Source organism: Muntiacus reevesi, chromosome 10 (genome assembly GCF_963930625.1).
Source record: "Muntiacus reevesi chromosome 10, mMunRee1.1, whole genome shotgun sequence".
Taxonomy (NCBI): Eukaryota; Metazoa; Chordata; class Mammalia; order Artiodactyla; family Cervidae; genus Muntiacus; species Muntiacus reevesi.
Window position 1 is genome coordinate 30,394,102 of NC_089258.1, and position 22,951 is coordinate 30,417,052.

At 41.4% G+C, this 22,951-nt stretch overlaps 1 protein-coding gene across 4 annotated transcripts in view; it reads left to right on the forward strand.

Annotated features, from left to right (window-relative positions):
- PALM2AKAP2 (PALM2 and AKAP2 fusion) overlaps positions 1–22,951 on the forward strand; it is a 498,977-nt gene that overhangs the window by 205,712 nt on the left and 270,314 nt on the right. For all 4 annotated transcript variants that reach the window (XM_065946815.1, XM_065946817.1, XM_065946818.1 and 1 more), the window contains 2 exons: positions 11,701–11,781; positions 17,671–17,801. In XM_065946815.1, the coding sequence (XP_065802887.1) occupies positions 11,701–11,781; positions 17,671–17,801 (212 nt within the window). The remainder of the gene's footprint in view (positions 1–11,700; positions 11,782–17,670; positions 17,802–22,951) is intronic.

Below are 22,951 nucleotides of genomic sequence, written 5' to 3' on the forward strand. Positions count from 1 at the left end.
CACATGGAATCTAAGATCCAGAAACAATAAGGGGTTTGTCTAAGTCACCCACGGGTGTATGGCAGATCTTCTACCTGAAGCCAGCTGTCCTGACTCCAAGTTCAGTACTCAAGTGGCTTCATGGTGAGAATAACACAATTGATTGAGAGTGTTGATAGGAAGACTGTCTTCTGCATGTGAATCTAATTATGTTATTTCTGGCATTTGGGACTTGCTCAGAGTTGTCTTCTAGTCTCTTTGTGCAGAAAGTGCTCAGTTTTTTTCACCACAGTGGGCTTATCAGTACCGTATCAAGATGCAGGTTTGTTCCTCACCAGAGCTGTATCAGACTCCTTTCCTTCTTGGTAGCTAGAGAAGGATGCTAAAGGGAAGCACTCATAGCACAAAGAACTGTTTTTTGCGTGTATAGTTACATTACAATGTTGTGTTAGTTTCAGGTGTATGGCAAAGTGGTTCAATTATACACATACATATATGCTTCAGATTCTTTTCTTTTCAATGATAAGTTATTATAACATATTGAGTATAGTTCCTTGTGCAATACAGCAAGTCCTTGTTGTTTACTTACTTTGTATTTAGTAGTGTGTGTATGTTAATCCCAAACTCCTAATTTATCCCCCCTGCCCCCACATCCTCTTTGGTAACTATGTTTGCTTTCTGTGTCTGTGAGCCTGTTTCTGTTTTGTAAACAAGTTCATTTGTATAATTTGTTTTAGATTCCGCACATGACTGATATCATATGATATTTGTCTTTCTCTAACTTATTTCACTTAATATAAAATTTTTTGTAGGTTATATTATGCCCATTGAAGCAAAAAGGTAGCTATATGTTTAAACAGTTGTTTAAAGAGTAATGCTATGGGCAGACCCTAAAAATAGGCTTAAGGTATAATTCATGTGGCTAGTAGAGTATCTACTAAAGACTTTAAACTGAAACTCTCCTGTGTTATGCATTTGACTTGGCACTAACAGGCTAGCAATAGCAATTACTTGGTATAAGTAGTAACAATTTCACATCCAAATTCTGTAAGATGTTTCTTACAGTTTTAAATATTATTTTATTCTTTCAAAAGCCAGTGGTGAGGACTTCTCTGGTGGCCCAGTGGTTAAGAGTCCACCTTGCAATGTGATCCCTAGTCCAGGGAGATTCCACGTGCCTCGGGGCAGCTGAGCGCATATGACACAACCGCTGAGCCTGCGTGCTGCAAACTCGTGAAACAGTGAAGACCTACCGTAGCCAAAAATAAAGTATTATTTTTTTTTAAAGTCATGAAATTTGAATTAATCTATGTCTTCTTCTCCTATTCAAAATTCTTTCTTTATAACATCTGTTAAAAAACAATACTGAACAAGCACTTCCTGTCTTACCAGTAGATGGTAAACTCAAAGCCAGATATTCAGGTAAGTAAAGAAGTTATGTAAGTGGAAATTCTAATCAAAACTAAGCGATGAGGAATGAATAGAGCTGTAGGATTCACTACCCCATATGGTGATGTTGAAGGTTGGATGAGTGCATGACGAGGCAGGACAGTGTGATTACAGGAAATCTGAATTGGCCTTTTGACCAAGCCTTTTAAACTGACTCTAGATTCTGTTACTTAGTTTTCTGATCTTACATACCAAGTTAGTTTTCAGTATGCACAACTATGAACCTAAGTGCCAGTTTATTTACTTTACAGTGGATGGACATTACAGGGAGCTTAACAAGTGTTATCTCTCCATTTAGGTAACTACTTTCAAAGCCTGAATATAGTCAAAATCCTATTGGGTGACCTTAAAGTCAGAGCCAGGAGAGAGGGTCTCTTAATATCTAATGGAATTGAGATCATATCACTGATTTCTAATGGAGGTGTGTCTTGCTGAGCAAATTCATCATTCAAGTTGGCTGGGCAGACAGCTGTACTGGGCTGAGCGGGCACCTCTTTGTTTTATACCTGATCACTCGGGTTCTCAGTGTCTAGACTGACCACCTTCCTTTCTTCCTGAGACATATAAATGACATTGGCTATGCAGTAGAGTGATTCTGCAGCAGAATTAAACAAGGAATTATAGTCCAACCATGAGTGAGATGGCATTCTGTAGTTTAATTCTCAGAATGTCACCTTATACTGTTTTTTATAGGATAGTAATATTCTAATATACATTTTATATATATGTGTGTATATATATGTATCAACCATAAAGAATATTGAAATGATGAATGAATGTCGTTTGCAGAAGAATGGATTGACCTAGAGATTATCATGCTAAGCAAAGTAAGCCACAGAGAGAAAGACAAATATCATATAATACCACCTATATGGTGGTTCAGATGATAAAGGATCTGCCTGCCATGTGGGAGACTCAGGTTTGATCCCTGGTTTGGGTCGATCCCCTGGAGAAGGGGATGGTTATCCACTCCAGTATTCTTGCCTGGAGAATCCCATGGACAGAGGAGCTTGGCAGGCTCCTCTATATCACAGTCCATGGGGTCGCAAAGAGTTGAACCCAATTGAGCAACCAACATACACACACACACACATACGTGGAATCTAAGAAAAGAAAGGATGCAAATGAATTTATTTATAAAATGGAAGTAGACTAACAGATTTAGAAAACGAACTTATGGTTACCAAAAGAGAAAGGGGATAAATAGGAGTTTGAGATGAACATAAATGTGTTCCTACATATAAAATAGATAACCAACAAGGGCCTACTATATGGCACAATATTTTGTAATAACATATAAGAGAAAAAAATCTCAAAATGAATATTTTATATATATATATATATATATATATATATATATATATATATGTAATGGGGCTTCCCTGATAGCTCAGATGGTAAAGTGTCTGCCTGCAGTGCGGGAGACCTGGGTTCGATCCCTGGGTCGGGAAGATCCCCTGGAGAAGGAAATGGCAACCCACTCCAGTACTCTTGCCTGGCATATCCCATGAACAGAGGAGCCTGGTAGGCTACAGTCCATGGGGTCACAAAGAGTCGGACACGACTGAGCGAGTTCACTGTCTCTCATATATTATGTAACTGAATTAATGTGCTGTATACTTTGAAAATATTATAACATGACCTTTTAAATCACCTGTACTTCAATTTAAAAGAAAATGTCACCTTCTTAGCATAACCTGTGTAAAGGCTGACACTCTGGTAATTTAATTTAGCATGGAGCATGTTCATAGAAACACAGTCTAGTAGACAAAACTCCTGTATCCTTATGGGCATCTTTTGGAGAATGTTAAAGGTGATTCATTTCATAAGCCACAATATATCTGAAGATTCTCTCTCCCTTGTATTTTGGCCTTAATATCTCAGCTTCCTTATTTATAATTTCTTGAATTTTAAAACTGTCCCCTCCCCCCAAAAAAAACTGTCCCCATTCCTTTCGGTTCTTTTTTCTGTCATCTCTTCTCTCCTTTTTTCTGTCTTCAATTCCCCCCTCTATCTAGTATATTCCCTCTTCCCTGTCCAAGTGCAAACTACTTAATACAGTCTGGTTCGTACATTTTTCTTGGCACTCTACTTTCTCCTTGGATGTTGCATCACCAAAGCCTAGGAACCAGCTAGCCCACAGTCACTTACAGGCCTGTGTGATGGAGGGGAGAACATAGTTGCCTTAAGCTCACAGTGGGAGGGGTCAACACAGAATTTGCTTTCTCTAGCAGTATAAGGAGAAGAGGGTGCAACATTTCAATTTTAACTTATTTTCTTTTTTAAAGTTTTATTGAAGTACAGTTGGTTTACAGTGTTATGTTAATTTCCCCTGTACACCAAAGTGACTTGGTTATATATATGTATTTTTTCATATTCTTTTCCATTACAGTTTATTAGGATATTGAATATAGTTCCCTGTGCAATACAGTAGGACTGGGTTATTTATCCATTCCATATACACTAGTTTGCATCTGCTAACCCCAAGTTCCCAATCTGTCCTTTCCCCACTCCCCCTCCCGCCTGGCAACCACAGGTCTGTTCACTCTGTCCCTGATTCTGTTCCTGTTTCATAAATAAGTTCATTTTGTCACATTTTAGATTCCGCAGATTAGTGATATCATATGGTATTCATATGGTATTCTCTTTCTGACTTACTTTGCTTTAGTGTGATAAACTCTTGGTTCATCCATAACATATTTCCTGTTTTCCCCCTCATCAGAGTTCTGGGATATCTTAGTGGCAATAGCACCTTGAGGAGGACTTCTGGTTCCTGCCCGCTGCTCTGCCCTGGGGCTTGAGGTGTCAGCCCAAGCCAGAATGGCCCCCAGCAGAGGAAAGGAAGCACTGTCTCTCTGCCTCTCACAACCCTCTTGCTCAGCTTCTTCCCTCTATCACTATTTCTCATAGACTCAGTGGGGACCCCTCCCCCAGCCACCCCCTAGCATTCCCCAAAGCCTGGGTTGCAGCCCAGGAGAGAAAAGGGAGTCTTCCTGAAGCTGCAACAGAGTGGACACAGGCTTTCTAACTCCTTCTAATGCTGGTCTTCCCATCATACTTATTAGCCATCTTTGAACATACTGTCCTGTGTTCTATACAGGAGTGCCTTACTACACTAAGAATTTGTGGTTTCATCATGTTGCAATACTTCCAGGAAACACTTGCCAGGAAAATACATAATTTGCAGAAAGATGATGAAAGTGGTTTGCTAGGCCTCCCAGATCGTGGAAAGATCTGGAAATCCTCCTAATGGATTGAGATCACTTCATTCCAAATGTCTCTTGAGGCACATTCCCCCTGAATAGTTTGCTACTGTCAGCTCATTATGCTTTCCCTGGAATTTCTATTTCCCTTAGCCTTTCTCCCCAGAATGAGCATTCCATGACTTTTTCTCAGAATGAGCTTTTTAAAACTTTTCCTCTATGCAGAGCAATAAGGGTCTATTCCATGCGGGCTAACAGAAAGACACTTCCGGTTTTATGGACTTATGACTCATGTGTTTTCAATGTTTCAGTTTTACTGCCATTGAAATCATGAGTGCAGGTTTATGATGTTTTTGACTAAGGGATCTGGACAAACAGAAACATGATGGGAGAACAGTGTCTCATTCAGAGATCCTTACTGAGTGTCTGTTACATGTCTCACTCTAGACTTTGGAGATGCGTGGGCCAAGATCCTTGTCCGCTAGGAACCCATAGTTTGGTAGGAAGAGAAGATGTGTAAACAGTTAAGTACATAAAGTCCTAAAATGCTCAGGGTACTAAAGAAGAAAGATCTATAGTCCATGAAAGGAAGAAAGAAGGAAAAGGTGATGAATTCTATTTGGATGGAGCAGAAAAGGCTTCTGTAATTTTCAGAACTCATTGAGTTGCAAGTGACAGAAACACCACTCAAACTAGCATAAGCAGAAGGGAGATTTATGAGTGTATGTAATTTAGGAAGCCCACGGATGGTTCTGGCTTCGTGTGCAACTAGATCTGGGACTCAGACAGTCTCACTCGGATCCTCCTTTCTCTGTCTTTGAGCTCTGCCTCTCTCTCTCTCTACAGATTAATCTTTCTCCAGCATGGATGTATTTCTTCCATGTGGCTTGGGAAGACTGCCACTCAAACATCATCCTGGCTTGACCTTAGTGAAAAGGGAGCTTTTCTCTCCTGGGATTCACGTGTCTATCCCTAGAAATGTCTCTTCTAGGTTCTGCTTCAGTCATTTAGTTGCTCCTTGGACCAGTCCCTATTGGAACAGGATAAGGTAGTTCGATTGTCCTAACCTGTGTCACACACAAGTTCTCGTGGCAGGGATGAGTTGGGCTATATGTGACTGTGTCTGGCATTTCCATCAATGCCATTTACAGTGAGGGTAGGTGGGTTCTCCAAAGAAAGGAAGACTGGTCAGGTGGTCACTCTAGCTTCATGGATATTTAAGCTGGTTGTCATGGAGAAAAGGTTTTTGTCAGATGAAGGAGTGAGTGAAATCCATTATTGTTAGAGGAAGCAGTAAGAGCAAAATCAGGAAGGCTTGAATCCACCTGGCAAATCAGGAAATTTAAGATCATGTGTTGAGGTTGGAGCATATGGTTGGCGTGTGGCGGACAGGCATGGCTTGAGATGAAACTGAGATAAAGAGAGGCTTCTTGGCCACTGGAAGGAACTTAACTGTTTGCACTGTAGGCAGTGGGAGACATCCTGGGATTTTAGGCTGGGGATGGAAGTAGTCAGATTTCCATTTTAAAATATTACTGTGGCAGCAAAACAGAGGGTGCCTTGCTCAGAGCCAAGACTCAGGGACAGGAAGACTAGTGAGGAAATCACTGCGGTAATCCAGATGGCCAGAGGATATAAACAGTTCAGCACTGTGGAGTGCTGAAGATACTGACGTAGAGTAGTCTGCATGTGGGGGTGCGGAGGTAAATGAGGGAGGATTAAGGTTGTAATGTTACAGTGGGGAAGGGGAAGGCGTGCAAAATGACAAGCAGAAGCATCAGGACTTGGTGAGTGTCTAGAGTAAACCAGATTTCCGATTGGGATGATGTCATTTTCTGAGATGAAGAATACAGAAGGAACAGATGTGAGAGGAGGGCAGGAGGGATGGCCATCAGGATGACTCAGGGGTTTGGTTTGAGGGGCTGGATGTGAACAGTTGGCAGTTGGATATGGAAATTTGGAGCTCGGAGGAGAAATCTAGGCTGAAAATATAGATCTGATGGTTATCTATACTGATATTTTTTTATATTATATAGGTCGTGTAGCTGTTGAGAGTAAAGGAAATCATGTAGACTAAATGTCTACATTTAGACATTTGAGAAGAAGTGAGAACAGGGCCCAAGAGCTAGTGGTTTTGCCTTGATTAAGGGAAGGAGAAGTCTGGGAAGCAGTGGGCTAGCCAGGTGCGATGCATGGCCTGGCCCAAGCAAACGTGCAATAGGAAGTCAGCAGTGACCTCCGTGAGCGTGCTGTGCTGTGACTCATATCTGATCTGCACATGTGTGGATTGTACATCTTACCTCTTGGGAGTGACTTTAAGACCTAACTCCATCTCTGTGGAAGGGGTCATCAAAGACTCCCTGCAACAGTCATGGATGCAAAAGTGTTCTTGTGCTGGGACCAAGCCCAGAGTCTTCATCAGATAGAACACAGGTGAGAAGAGGCTGATGCCCAGTTGTATATGTTAGCAACTCTTGGGTTTCTAGCTTCAGCCCAATACGGAATTTCCAAAGGGAAGATATGAATACGGAATAGATGGGAAAGCAGCCCCTTCCCTCTGTTACCTGTTCCTACATCAACACTGTCTGTGTGGCTCAAAGCCAAAACACCACATTGCCTCAGCCCCTATTAGTCCTGAGCCTCATCAGTTCTCTCTGTGGTGGTCCTTTACTTTTCAACCTGATTGAAACAGCTTTGAGCTAGGATGGGCCTGTTATTTTATCCATCTCCACTGTACCCCAGGGTGAATGTAGCATCCTCCTAAAATGTTTTTTAATTGTATTTTTTAGCTGAAATATAGTTTATTTCCAGTGTTGTATTAATTTCTGGTGTACAGAAAAATTATTTGGTTATATATATATATTCTTTTTCATATTCTTGTCTATGATGTTTTATCTCAGGATGTTGAATATAGTTCCCTGTGCTAAACAGTAGAGCCTTGTTTACCCATTCTATATGTAATAGTTTGCATCTGCTAATCCCAAACTCCCCTACCCTGGAAATCCATCCCTTCCCCTCCCCAGGCCCGCTAGGTAACCACAAGTCTATTGTCTATGTCTAGACTCTGTTTTGTGAATAAATTCATTTGTCATATTTAACATCTCACATATAAATAATATCATATAGTATTTTTCTTTTTCGTTCTGACTTATTTCACTTAGTATGATACTCTCTGGGCTTACCCATTTTTATTCCTTTTCATGGCTGAGTAGTATTCCATTGTGGGGCTTCCCAAGTGGCTCAGTGGTAAAGGATCCGCCTGCCAGCAGAAGGCACAGCTTCAGTCCTTGGGTTGGGAAGATTCCCTGGAGAAGGGAAATCCCATGGACAGAGGAGCCTGGTGGGCTACAGTCCATGGGTTGCAAAGAGTTGGACACAACTTAGCTAAACAAGTATTCCGTTGTGTGTATGTGTGTATATATATATATGCTGCTGCTGCTAAGTCACGTCAGTCGTATACACACAGACACACCGCCCCCCTCACATCTTCTTTATCCATTCATCTGTCAATAGACATTGAGATTGTTTCCATGCCTTACCTATTGTAAACAGTGCTGCTATGAACACTGGGGTGGCATGTATCTTTTTAACGTATAGTTTTGTCTGGATATATGCCCAGGAGCGGGATTACTGGATCATAAGGTAACTCTATTTTTAGTTTTTTGAGAAACTTCCACACTATTTTCCATAGTGGCTGCACCAGTGTACATTCCCACTTACAATGTAAGACATCTTCCTAAGACATTTAATGATCTTCTCATCCAGAGGTCAGGAAACTACGACCATGGGATAAGTCTGGTCCACCACCTGTGTCTGTCAATGAAGGCTCATTAGAACAGACACGCGCATTTGTTTATAGGTTGTCTACAGCTATTTTTGCACTGCAACAGCTGCACTGAGTAGCTACAACAGAGACTGTATATTCCACAAAAGCTAAAATGTTTACTATGTGGCCATTTACAGGAAATGTGTTCTAACCCCTATTAATCCATCCTTTACACTAGTGCAAGATGGTGTTCCTAAAATGCCATTTCACCATATTACTCTCTGGATTAGAACCCACAATGATGTTACATTGTTCATATAATAAGATCCAAACTTCTTGGCCTGGCATCCAAGGTCTCAGAGGTCTCTACTAAAGGCAAGCCCTGCACCTCAGTTTTATTTCCTTTCTATTTCCATATCCCTGGAATATGCAATGTGTTTCGCCCCTGCTCACACATTCCCTGGAATGTACTGCTGATTCACTGTACCTACCTAATTCCTACCTTGGTTTATTAATTAAAGAACTAACTTAAAATCATGCATCTTTCACGATCATATCTGTTCACAGTGACCACTAGTGAGTCTACCTATATTAAGGTTCACTGCCTGTACCATCTGGTGATATTTCTTCTGTTCAAACATAGTTCATCAATATGATGAATGGCTACTTGCAGTGAGAACTTTACATGAACAAAGACTCAGAGGTGGGAAAGCCTAGGGAAGATTTGCAAATGACCAGATCTGTAATTAGAACACCACCAGGCTCCTCTGTCCTTGGAATTCTCCAGGCAAGAATACTGGAGTGGGTAGCCATTCCCCTCTCCAGGGGACCTTTCCAACCCAGGGATTGGGTCTCCTGCATTGCAGGCAGATTCTTTACCATCTAAGCCACCAGGGAAGCCCTTTGTCCATTCAGTTTCCTCTAATGAAATGCCATAGAATGGGTGGCTTATAAACAACAGACTTTTTTTACTCACAGCCCTAAGAAATCTTAGAAGTCTAAGATCAAGGCACCCATTGGTTTGGTCTCTAGTGGGGGCCTGCTCCCTGATTCACAGGAAGCCCTCATCTCAGTGTGTTTTTGCATAGTGGAAGGAATGAAAGAGCTCTCTGGGTTCTCTTTGTAAGAGCACTGACCCCATTCACAAGCCCCACCTTTATGACCTAATCACCTACTGAAGGTCCCACCTCCTAATACCATCATCACCTTGGGGGTTAAGTTTCAATATAGTAATTTTGGGGGAGAATGCAAACATTCAGTCTGTAACATACACAGCACTCAGTTAACATGTGTTTATTATTATTTTATTTTTGGATGCGCTGGGTCTTCGTTGCTGTGCGGGCTTTTCTCTAGTTCCAGGAGTGGGGGCTCCTCTCTAATTGTGGTGTGTGGGCTTCTCATTGCAGTGGCTTCTCTTGTTGCGGAACATGGGCGCTAGGACTCATGAGCTTCAGTAGTTTTGGCACATGGGCTTATTAATGGCAACTTCTGATGGCAGCCCACTTCAGGATTCTTGCCATGATAATCCCATGGACAGAGAAGCCTGGTGGGCTACAGTCCATGGGGTTGCCAAGCGTTGGCCACAACTGAGTGACTGAGCGTGCATGTATGCAAATATACCTTGATAGCCCATGGGAATGAAAGATAAAGTCCAGTAAACTTGAGAAATCCTGGAATATAGAGCTAGTGGTTCTAGACGTCTTTGCTTGATCATGTAGTACCTTTGAGATGCTGGACAGGTGGGTTCTTATCATTGGTCTTTCTTTTCCCGTCTACCTCCACATATTGTGTATTCTTGGGCGTCCTCTGGGATTAAGCAGCATCGATGATACACCATGGATTGGAGTTCTTTGGTAAATAATAAGTTCCTAGAATGTTCTCAGGTCTCACAGGAGATTATGTCCCTGACTTGGATATTATGTCCCAGTGGCTTGAAATTATAAACTACTATTTCTTCAAAGTCTGTGCATTACACAGAAGAACTTGGTTATAACAAATTATTGCTGTGTTGATTTGAACAGCAGTGGTACAGTCACATCCACCGAAACATCGCAATTGCATGAAATTAAAGGTTCCCTTCACACAGAGCAGGACAACCAGGCTTTTACATTTTTGTCTTCTTCAGGATGTGGCTGTTGTGTAGAACGCAATTATATCTTGTCTAACAAGTTTCCCCCTGCTTTTGTGAATAAAAGGAAATAGTCTAGTGCAGTAAATGTGTCAGTAAACCATACCCTTATGCACTTTGGAAACAAAATATTAACCATGTAAGCTATCATAAGGGCAGGCCTTTCTATAAGAATAGAAATTAATCACCTTTATGTGATGTTTATTGTTTCTATTTGATATGTATAGAGGAGAAAAATACAAAGTGTACACTCCAGAGAAACAGTTATGCTCTGAATACAAGGGAAATACATTCTTTTAAAAAGCTATCTCTAGGCATTGTCTAGAAGTAAATACGTGACAGTAAGTGTAATGACAAATAATATTTATTGAGCATTTACTATGTGCCTGGTCATTGTTCTGCGTCCTTTACATGTATCATTATCAATGCCCCAGCTATATGGTTTAGGTACAGTTCTTATCTTCTCTTTATTTCAGAAAAGTCTTAGACCTAGGGAGGTAAAAGAACTTGTCTGAGATCACACAGGTAACAAATAGAAAAGCTGGGAATTGGACCCAGGCAGCCCAAGTCCAGACTTCACATTGACCATAACCTGGGTGAGCCTTTGCCCACATGAAATGCTCCCTCCAAGAGGAGCTTAAACAAAGACCACCCATCTAATTTGCATTGTTTGGTCGGTCCAGCTGGATGGTTTGTCCTACAAAATTTGAAATTGCATGGCTTTATTTATATGTAGGGTTTCGATAACAGGAATCTAAGCCCAGAATTTCCCACGGTTTTATTCTCTCATCTTTGCAGTTGAGAACAACCTCTAATCTTCACAGTTGAGACATTTTTATTCTTTGTCTCTAAATTAACACTGCACAGAACATGACTGTGTGTGTGTGTGTGTGTGTGTATGTGTGTGTAGAAGCTGCTTTCTTCTGGATTAAATTGTTGCAGCTTGGCTGAGTGAGGAGAATTCTCCCACTCACTGAGCCCATAGCAGACATGTTAGGAGAAGGCTGCTGCTTACAACACACCCAGACCCGGAGGGGCAGGTGACAAGGGTGTGCGCCCAGCATCTCTGGAAGGGTCTCTGCAGATGTGTACAGCCGCTGCTGCTTCCTGCCGTCAGATTCCCGGAGCCAACACCCACCCACTCTTACAGCCTCTCTCTCTCTTTTATTTTCAAGGAAAAAAGAAAGAGGCAGACGGAGATAGAAGGCAAGCGCCAAGAGCTGGACGAGCAGATACTTCTGCTGCAGCATTCCAAGGTAAGCAGCTGATCCCTCGAACCTGTCTGTTATTAGACATGCAGATCACACGCCAGAGAGCCGGGCAGAGCCTGCCCTGGGTGAAGGCGCTGCGGAGGGCTGCACCAGCCCTTTTTCATTCAGTCAGGAAACCATCCCTGGGCTGTTCTTGTGAATTTCTCAAATTCAGGGCATTGTTACACAGCGTTCCAATTTCTGCAAGCCTGATGAGATGATAGGGTGCCTGTGGATGGGTTTAGGGGGATGGGGTGTGCCTCTGAACTGTGGTGGTTATATATAGAAATTGAAGGAGAATTTCCACATGGTGGGTGAGGCAGAGTTCCGGGGCTATATCTGTAATCCATAGGTGCTGTATGTGTGTGTGTGCATGCATGCAGAGGTTCTCAAAGATACATCTAACATAGTGCTCTTTATTAAATTCAAAATATCAATCTTTTCTTTCTTGATATGGAGGAGAGGGAGATCAGAGCAGTGTGGTCTGGTAAAAGAGCAATGCTGTGCATGCTGGATTATGTATGTGTTTTATTTCTACTTTAATAGTTTTCAAAGTGTCCTGTTAGAGTACTGTCAAAAGATAGCATTGAAATGATTTGACTTGGTTGCTTTTCATTGCACCACAGGGAAGAGAGAGATGCTTATTTATTTATTTTTCTTTAAAACATAATGCACTTAAGCATTATAATTGATGGCAGCCCAGGAGAAAGCTCTATCACCGTCACAGGGACTCCACCGGCTGCAGAACGTTGCTTTCTGCAGGCTCAGAGAATAGTGTGACCAGTGGCCAGCGGGGCGGTGCTCCTGGCTTTTCACTGCCCCTGGCTTTTTGAGAAAAGGCTTCTGCTCACCCCAAGTTGCCGTGACATTGCATGTAGAGAAATTGGATCGCTCAGAGGGCTAGTTGGGAAGGTGGGGCTGGCTCTCTGGGTGATGCTAGATGTGGATTATTTGGATTTTTTTTTTTTCTTTTAGCAAGAGAAACCTTTACAGTTGCATTTCCCATTCTTTTCTAGAAGACAAGGTTGTGCTAAATGAATCCTCAGAATGAAATTATCAGCAACATGATTTTAAATAGCAACATGACCTAAATCTGCTTCCCATATTTATCAGTTCACCGTTAACTTGAACTAGAGAAAAGTGTTTAAAAGGAAAAAAGCACGATAGTGAAAATTGCCTTTTTCTGTCTTACTGCTTATCATGTGAATCCATTTATGGACCTTTCCTTGTAGGAAGCTTTGCATCTCTGCTGTATGCCACTTTTTTTTCCTTACCATGTTCCTCAGGGAGGGCTGTGGGCCAAAGTTAGCATCTTCTTTTTACAGAGAGGTGTGGCTTAAGCTTACTTCATAGAACCAAGTGAATTGTTCAAGGTCAATCTGGACAGGGCTGGGTCTCTGGCTCAGAGTACAGTCAACTCACTCCTGATAAGAGACCAAAATTTACTAAACCTCAGTGAATTCTTGCTTCAAAGGTGAACTTTTGAGTAAGAATACTGAAAGAATGAGAGGATGTTTTTGACTAGACAGATTCTCTCCTCTTTCAGCTCAGTGAAGTTCTTTGCATCTGCATTCCTTGAATCAAAAGTCAGGCAATAAACATATGTCAGAAGATCAAGTTTCTTTTGTCTCACTTCTCATCTTTCTGGGTGTCAAATAAGATACCAAGGATTCATTCATTGCTGATCCAGTCCAATGTTGCAGTGTTTATTTCATATTTCATCTGTCCATTATCCATCCACCCATTCATCCAATCAATAAAAATAACAGTACAAATGATTTAGTATTGCATAGAAAAGCAGTGAGATTCCTTCAAAGACTCGGAGACAAGGGAATAAGTTAGTTCTCTGTGGTTATCCTGGTAAAATTCTCACACACTTGCTGAGATTGACTATTTGAGGAAATACATGGCACTTTCACCAAGGTTACCTTGCCCATATCTGGGGAGAAAGGATTGGAAATGATAGAAATTTAATGATGGAGAGACCAATGCACTATAATTTTCTCTTACTGGGGAAAACCTCTATAGACAGAGTGGGAATGGACCACTAGCCTTGAACAACAGAAAAAGAAAGCTCAGAGATCTCCATTGTGGTTCATCAGGTGTTACACTGGAGGAAGATGCCAGCTCTGGGAGGTCTCAAGTTTCTATGCCCTGGTGAGATTGGGTGAGGACAGTCACTAGCCTCGCTGCAACACAGGTGGAACCTGCTTCATGACTGCCTCTCTTTGTTCCTGGTTCATCCTCCCCAAAATAATGGAGTCATTTTACTATGAGGAAGGTGGTGCCTGACTGAGAGAGATGATCACTACAGGCACCAGAAAGGAATAGCTTCTACTTTAAATCAGTTAACTGTGGACTGACCTTAAATAGCATGAGTCACCTTCCCTGTGATGGCTCATTCTGGAGCTTGGCAGCCTCCCCCCTGGATAGTAGTACATTCATTGAGGTTATAGTTCCCCCTGGGCTCTGGGTGGAGACCCAGCCAGCATCCCGCTGGCAACGCAGTAGCATGTCATCCCTTTGTCCATCATCAATGGTGACTACTCAAGAATAGTCATCGCTGGGACTTCCCGGGTAGTCCCGTCTTTAAGACTTTACCTTCTAAGGCAGGGGTGCAGATTTGATTCCTGGGATCCCACATGCCTCAAGGCCAAAAAAAAAAAAAAAAAAAACCAGCATAAAACATAAGCAATATTGTAACAAATTCAATAAATTTTTTTTAAAATAATAGTCATCATTTTTTTTCAATGCCTAATGTGTGTATGATACTTTAAATACATCCCCTCAATAATGCCACCAAAGTAGATACTACTCCCCCTGGGTTATGTGAGAAAACAAACTGGTGAGATCAAGTAGCTTGCCCAAGAACATAGAAACTCTAAGTGGGGGAGCTCAGTTGGACCCCAGGACTGTCTCCATGATCATGCTTTCCCCAGGAGACTGTTTTCTTCAAATGAAATAATTTGTCTAGAGAGAAGTCAGTTGTGCTCCTCAGTGTCTCTTTTACTCTAAATATATTTTCATGGGCTCTGGTAAGTTTGGACCATGTGGAGATATGCTGCAGTGATGATTGGTAGTTTCTTGAAATAGAAAATAGGTCAGTAATTACTATTTATTTTACCATTTTTCAAAATCCCAGATATGCTCTTAGGAAAAAAAATAATCTCAGTGCAAATTTAAATGGAAAAACATTAGAATTTGATTTCATTTTTATTAATATATAATTCTCATTATCAAAGTCTTTGGATGCTTATTCTTATGCCATGAAATAGAATTATTTAGACATTCACTGGTCTCTTGTCAAAGCAAATAGAATGCAAGGCAATCATGTTGACACTTGTATATTTGATTAATATGCTTGTTAATTGCAATAGTTAGGGCTATATAGTAACTCCACAATATGAAATATCATTGCTTTCTATATGAGTGACAAGCAAATTCTATAAGGCAATGAAGGAGGTGTTGAAATATTAGCTGCTACAACCCACTGATTAGGAAACCTCCAGGTACCTTGAGGTCCTGGCCAAATTAAACTCAGATTTCCTTTTATAAGATCCTTAGATTTATTGAGTATCTAATATTTGTGGTTAAGAATTTCTAAAAAATGCTCATGTATGGGACCAGCAAGCAATTTTAATAGATGTATTCTTTTTCCTGATTATAAAAGAAGTGTGTAATCATTTCAAGAGTGAAATTTAAAAATATAGGAAAATATAAAGCAAAAACTTATCAATTATCTGCTTACCACTCAGATATGACCCAATATATTTTTATAGAATAAAATATGGAACCCTTACTATAGGCCTCATCAGTCTGAGAGTAAAATGAAATTACTTTAACATTAGTATCCAAAATACATTAGCTTTGATCTCTGTTTTGATTTTTGTATATGGGTTCTTTGAAGTTCTCCTACAAAAGTTTATAATTTGTGTGAACTCACATCTAACATTCACTTTACAATTTCTGGCCTTGATGTTGACCTTGGAAAGAACATCTCCATCTTGAACACTCAACCTATGATGTTTCTTCTACTTCAGTAGTTTGTCGATTAAAATCTAGAATATATTTTCCTATAAGGAACAAGATAGGAATAACTTTACTTTTCAGTGATGGTGAGGCGGTGACCTCAACATGATTTATCGATTAATTTTTTCCCCACAGATTTAAATGTCTTCTTTGTCATATACATATTTCTCACTTACACTCAAATCCGCCATTTCTGAATTCTTTTTATTCCATTAATCTGCCATTCCTGTGTTAATTTAATTCTGTTTAATCCCTCTAGCCATTTAATATGTGATAATATTTCATGCAGCAAGAGCCATCACTAGTCTTCTTTTGAAAAATTGTCTTGGCTTTTAACTCCATGGACACAATTACTTATTTTTATTGTTTTTATTATGTAACTCATGATCATGTGAGTTTAAAACAGTAAATCAACTATTGGATTGTACCAGACAGACTGAATTTAATATTCCCTTTGCCCCTTGGTTGAATTGCCTGAGATTTGTCTATTTCATTGGTCATGTCAAGGTCCCAGCAACAGCAAGCCCTCAGTACGGATCGCCACGTGAATCCTTTTAGGACTGTCCCATTTATAAAGGTTTGTATGACACATCTGCTGGGTCAGCATCCAGTTGCTCATAACCACACCTTCAGTACGTAAGCTACCTTTGAATTATTTATTCATGAGCAGGTTCACTGACTAGAGTTTTCTTCTAAGTCCAAGCTATGAAAAACCATATTTTTTATGTTTAATAAACCACAGCCTTTTCTCTCCAGAAGATTGAATGAAAAAAAAACAATGACGGACTTGAGACCCTGTGAGATGTTTATTATCAACACTCCAAGGTCATTTGCAGAGAAGCCTGAAGGTATCAGGAGCCTTGCTTGCAAAGACATTACGATTGTGTCGCTCACAATTGTGAACCATTCAAACTAATTTTAGACTTTTCTTGGTTTTTAGTCTGTGTGAAAAGCCAAGTTCAAATTTGAAAATATTGACCAGGCAGTCAGGATACATGGCATAAAGGAACTTGTAATGTCAGAACACCTCTGGAAAACCAAGTTCCCTGAGACAGGCCCACGGTCTTGTTCTGTTAGATCCCCTCTTCCTGTCCCCTAGGGGATACAACTCAGCTGGCAAGACAGCCACCAGCATATACAAATTGCACCACAAGCTTTCACACCTGATTTTATATTATTAAACAATGCCCCATAAATTTTAAGTACTTTTTTACGGAGTACTTTTTAATCTTTTAAAAAGAACGCATTAAGATGGACTGGATGTTAAGTGTTCTTGGGAGATTTTATAGTCAATCTGTAGTTGCATAGGAAATGTCCTTATTTTTTAGAGACATACTGAAATATTTATGGGTGAAATGTCCTGATGCTGGTTATTTAAGAGGCTTCAGTGGGAAGGGCTTCCCTGCTGGCTCAGGTGGTGAAGAATCCACCTGCAATGCAGGAGACCCGGGCTCAATCCCTGAGTTGGGAAGATCCCCTGGAGGAGGAAATGGTAAACTACTCCAGTATTCTTGCCTGGAGAATTTCCTGGACAGAGGAGCCATGGAATCCCATGTCCTGATATTGGTTATTTACTTTAAAATGTTTCTGTGGGAAGAATATATGGGGAAATATGACAAAATGTTTATAATTGTGAAATGCACATGAAATTACACAGGAATGCATCGTCTAGTTTCTTCTGTATGTTTTCAAACTTTTTAATCAGAAAATGCGGGAATCAATCCTTCTGGTGGCTCTCTGGACACAGAGCAGGAGCAAGTGGGGGCCCACTGCTGAGGGGTGAAGCTGAGACAGAGGGACCCTGGAGGGAGAGGACGGTGTCAACTGAAAGGCATCGTCAGTCCGTTCTCTTTCTCATTCCCACAGTCTAAAGTACTTCGAGAAAAATGGCTGCTGCAGGGTATACCTGCTGGAACCGCGGAAGAAGAGGAAGCCAGGAGGCGGCAGTCTGAGGAGGATGAGTTCAGAGTCAAGCAGCTTGAAGAGAACATTCAGAGGTAGGTGGTTTCTGGTCCAGGGCCACACGCTGTGGCTTTACGGTGCAGTAACTGCCCTTCTCCTCTAGGAGGCGGTGCTGAACGCCATCGCCTTTTCCCAGAGCTTTAGAATTATCTTCCTAAACAGAGTATGTGCACTGTCGCTGCTGAAACTTTCCCAGAGGATCCAGAATTTTCACTCTGAGGACTAAGTATCATATTGCGCTGTCGCGTAGTTTAGTGATGTCTTCATGGACCAACCAGGTGTGATTGGTCCTTCACTAAATGTCCCCCTTTTGAGTTCTTGTATCAGCTCTTGCCTTTTTCCTTCTTGATCTCAGGCTGTTAGCTGTTAGTCTGTTGCCAAATTTACTACATTTGATCAACTTGAAGTGGGACATCTATAGCCAAGGGTCTTGGAATTGACACTGAGGGTCCCTCTGAAGGCTGTGTGCCTGTGCTCTAAAAGATTCACTAAGTATTCTCCGGTTTCCGTGCTGTAGAGGGTGCTCTGTGGTCCTCAAGCAGGTTCTGAACATTTCAGTCTAGGAGATACGTGACCTTCCTATATGTCCGTTGTCTAGCCAGACTCATACAGAAGCAAAACAAATATAGGTTTCCATTTGGGAATTGTAGCCACAGCAGGTCCCAGGTCACCCAGCCAGAGATGTGAGATGGTGCGGAAGATGGTGAGTGGAGGTGCCTTGGAACAAAATCTCCATCTCCACCTCATCCCCCAAATTCTGCCGGCAATCTCATCCTGGAGAGTGTCATCTCTTTCTCCTGGGGTTTTTGAACTCTTTTAAAATACAAAGAGTAATAGCTAATTTGCTTCCAGTCATTTGTACCCAAGAGTGAATGAAGCTGCTGAAAATACCCTGGGGACCCCAACGGCTTCACCAAAGGGAAAAGCAGACTGACTGTAAAGCCCCTAGGCCTTCCTCCTGCTTTCCTGGAGCCCCAGTGCCCCTTAGAGAGTTCTCGGAGCAGCTTGGCCAAGCTTTGCTTGTGGGGGAAACCTGCTAAGAAAAAGTTTATACGAGATGTGTGTGTGTGTGTGTGTACATACATATGCATACACAAGCACATTTTTCTTAAAATATAAAGATATAAGCTAAGTATTATATGTACATATATATATGTAATATTGGAAAGGCTAAATTATGTATTAATATATATATGTCTCTGTGTGTATGTGTAGGATTGGCTGAAAAATTCATTTGGGTTTTGCCGTAAGATGTTACAGAAAAACCCAAACAAACTTTCTGACCAACCCAATTATTTAAATATATATATATATATATATATATATATATATATATATATATATATATATGAAGAAGAAGAAATTTTAATTATGTGAATGCTGACCTCAAGCTTGTGAGGACAAGTACCTCCAGGATCCCAGGGGGAAAAAAGGGACTTTTTCATGTTAGAAGCCCAGAAGATAGGAAGGGGAAGGGGCAGAATGAGTGGCCCAGAGTCCTGAGCTTTGGGGATTGCCTCTCCTCAAAAGTGGCTCAGCTTGACGCATCTTAGACAAGATGAGGGAGCCATGAATAATGGGAAACAGTGACAGTAAGTTGGAGAGGAAAAGACAGCTCTGAGAAATGTTTTTTTTCTTCTTTCTTTTGAGAAATGGTTTTCTAGGAGGTTTGTTTTTAAGTCTCAAAGTGGCAAGTCCATGGTGCTTTCAGCTGCTATGACAGTTGAGACCATATAGCATCTCTTGGTCTTCACTCTTGTTAAAAGCTCTAGTCCATTTCCTGTCTCTTTCTTGCTGGTTTCACGTGATCAGGACAGATGGGTCTGGCCCCAAGTAGATGCCCCGTAGTTGTTTGCTGAATGAAAGGATTGGGGCTGGGTGCACACATCAGGGGACCTGCCTGGCAGAGGGAGCCTGGGAAGTTACTCTCCAGTCCAAGCTGGCAAAACCCTAGGAACCAGTGACTTAGGTACAGTCTAGTCACAGCAAGAACTGTGGTTCGGGCTCACACGGGGCAGCATTATACTCCTGAGGAGTTCCAGGCAGGATGAAGAAACAAAGATGAAAATTGCAGGCCCCCTCTGAAGTGGAGGGAGACAAGGTACACACAGATGGGCAGAAAATCTGATTTAAAAATCATTTTTTAAAACCCGGATGTCTTTTCTCACTGAGCCTGTCATGTACATTCATTTCATGTAGTAGGTGTTATTACAGATGGAAGGCAGACAGGATTTGGAAAGTAGGATAAAACTAGTTCTATGACCTTTTCTACTTTTCTTAATTGACATCAGAAAACGTGGTCTTTAGCCACACTGGCAGTTTCACTTTGACTTGAATACAAATATATTATGGTTCTGGCCCAGTAGGTAGTAACTCTCACCTGTCAGATGAGCCATTACATGTGGAAGTAGAGTGTTAAATCAAGGCTCAGTTTTGGCTAAATTAATCATTGGAGTGAGATATAAGAGTGAAGTGTTGTTTTGTTGTTCAGGTGAGCATGATCATACTCCAAAAAAAAAAAAAAAGAAAGAAAGAAAATCTCTTTTCATCTTTTGAGTAAAGAAAGAACTCATTCAATGCATGCAATCTCCTGGAAGGCCATTTGAGAGAGAGATTCCCAAGCCAGAAGGAAAGAAATCCTAACAGACTAAGGGGCTAGGAGTGGGGTGCTTAGGCCTGGATTCAGGGGCTATTTCTTTCTGCGATATTCATGGCTTTGCTGGACATCAGCCAGATGGACATTGGCCATTCGCTGGGGGATGAGCTGTGGTCCCTGGAGCTGCTTTTCTGTAGGAGCAGGGCTGCCAATGGCATCATTTCCTCCTTAGGGCCTCTTGTGGGAGGAGCTTCTCCCTACCCTAGATGTCAGTTTCTGCTTCCCTTCATCTTCCTTACATCTTCTGTCTTCTGTGGGGTTTAGCATCTCTAAGCTCCAGTCCCAAGCGAAGAAAGAAAAGCGCTCCCCCGCCCCGCCCCCCGCTCCTCCCTTAAAGGATATTCAGTCACCTGACACTTCCCTGAAGTCAAACGCTGGTTCTCTCTCACATTCTTAATCCCTTGAACTGCTTTAAAGGCTCACTGTAAACAGAAGCATCCTCCAGTTTTACAGTCTGTGTGGCTTGGTTAGCCTGGCTTTGCTCATTTTAGCTGACCTTGGCTAAGTGACTCTAAGCTATAGGTTGGATGAGTCTGCTCATACTTTCCCTGCACGAATGAACTAATCCTGACAATTTCCTTTTATGGCGATGGCAGAGGTGCAGAGGGGCTGAACAGGCAACAATGCATAGGCTCAGAACAGCCCGTGAGCCATTAGCCAAGGTGGGTGGATGGTTCATCCCCAAACCCAGGGGAGGAGATGGACAGTCAGCCTTTAGTAGAAGGAACTCAGAATTATGGGGCAAAGAGTACAGATACAGGAAGGGGTGAAAATGGGGACTCACCCTTCAATCTTCCAGAAGCATGATTATTTCATTAAAAACTGCAAACATGAGGGAAAACTGGTCCGCAGGAGGAAAAGTACAGAAAAGCAAATGAATGTGAAAGGGGATGAACTAAAATAACTCAGGAATTCAGAGGAAAAGGAAGAGAATAAAGGAAAATATGAGTGGCTTTGAAGTCAGATCTTATCTTTACATAATAGGAATCCTGGAAACTCTCTGCAGAACCCCCAAATAAGGGAATTCTAAAGGAAAGTTTCTTTGTTTGAAACAGAACATTAATTTGTAGATCTTAACATTTGGGTCCACTTGTCTAAGTTCACCCCTAGCAACAAATTAGATTTTCCTAAAGAGATATATGAATTCTTTTCAAGCTGTATTATTATATAATATGAATATAATAAAGTGTATTAGTACATTTGTGCTCTGAAGGTGTGTGAGTTCCTCTTGGTGAATTCAGAGTAGCTTGAAGAACCTGATGGAGCCTACAAGGAAAGATGAAGGGAAATCAGGCTCGGTTAGTTTAGAACAAGAGAAGATAATGGTCGCAGCCTAACTCAGAACTTGATGTGTATGTAGAATTTAGGTCACATCTGAATTCTTATGTCTGGGCCATTCTGAATATGATAAAGACTTAAAATAAAGCATGAGGATTTGCACTTAGACATATGTCTGTTTCACTAGATATATCTTCAAGAAGAAAGAACATAACCACCTTTCTAATTCTGATTTGAAAACCCTTTATAGCTCCAGTAACTCTACAGGCAGTTCCAGATTAACAGACATGTTTTCTTCCAAAATGTTATTTGTAAATTGGTGGTGGCTTGGAACTGAGATGTCTGTCTTTTAAAACTATAATATGTGGTGCTTAGGTCTTGAGGGCAGCCCACAAAGAGGACAGGGAAAACAGAGAGAAGGAGAGAGGGAGGGAGGGGAAAATGTAACTAAATTATTAAATCTAGGCATTAGGATTACCTGGGAAGCTTTTGAAAAATATAAATGCCCAGGTCTCATTCCGGGAAATTTGGATTCAGTGACCAAGATGAAAGTGAAAGTTGCTCAGTCGTGTCCAACTCTTTGTGACCCCATGGATCATACTGTCCATGGAATTCTCTTGGCCAGAATACTGGAGTGGGTTCCTTTCCCTTCTCCAGGGGATCTTCCCAACCCAGGGATCAAACCCAGGTCTCCCGCATTGCAGGCAAGTTCTTTACCAGCTGAACCACAAGGGAACCAAGCTGAGGAGTCTTGTAATTTATGTTTTTCAAACTGCTCCAGGTAATTTGTTTGCATGGTCAGGTTCAAGAAAAATTTCTAAAATGGTAAAAAGCATAGATCATTAGTGAAATCCCTATAATTTTTATTTATAATTATAGGAATTTTAATTCCTATAAACCCCTAAGGGAAGTGAGAAGTAAACAGTGTTTGTAAGAAAATTGATTTCATCCAAACACATAAAGGACAACCCTGACTCTTGATTTCAGACTGATTTGAAGGCTTTGACTCAGGGAAATCTGAACCCTGCTTTGGGACTTCTATGCGTGCGTGCATGCTAAGTTGCTTGCTTTAGTTGTGTCCTATTCTGTGTGACCCTATGGACTGTAGCCTGCCAGGCCCCTCTGTCCATGGGAGTCTCCAGGCAAGAATACTGGAGTGGGTTACCGTGCCCTCCTCAAGGGGACCTTCGCCACCCAGGGATCGAAGCCTCATCTCTTACGTCTACCTGCATTGGCAGGCAGGTTCTTTAC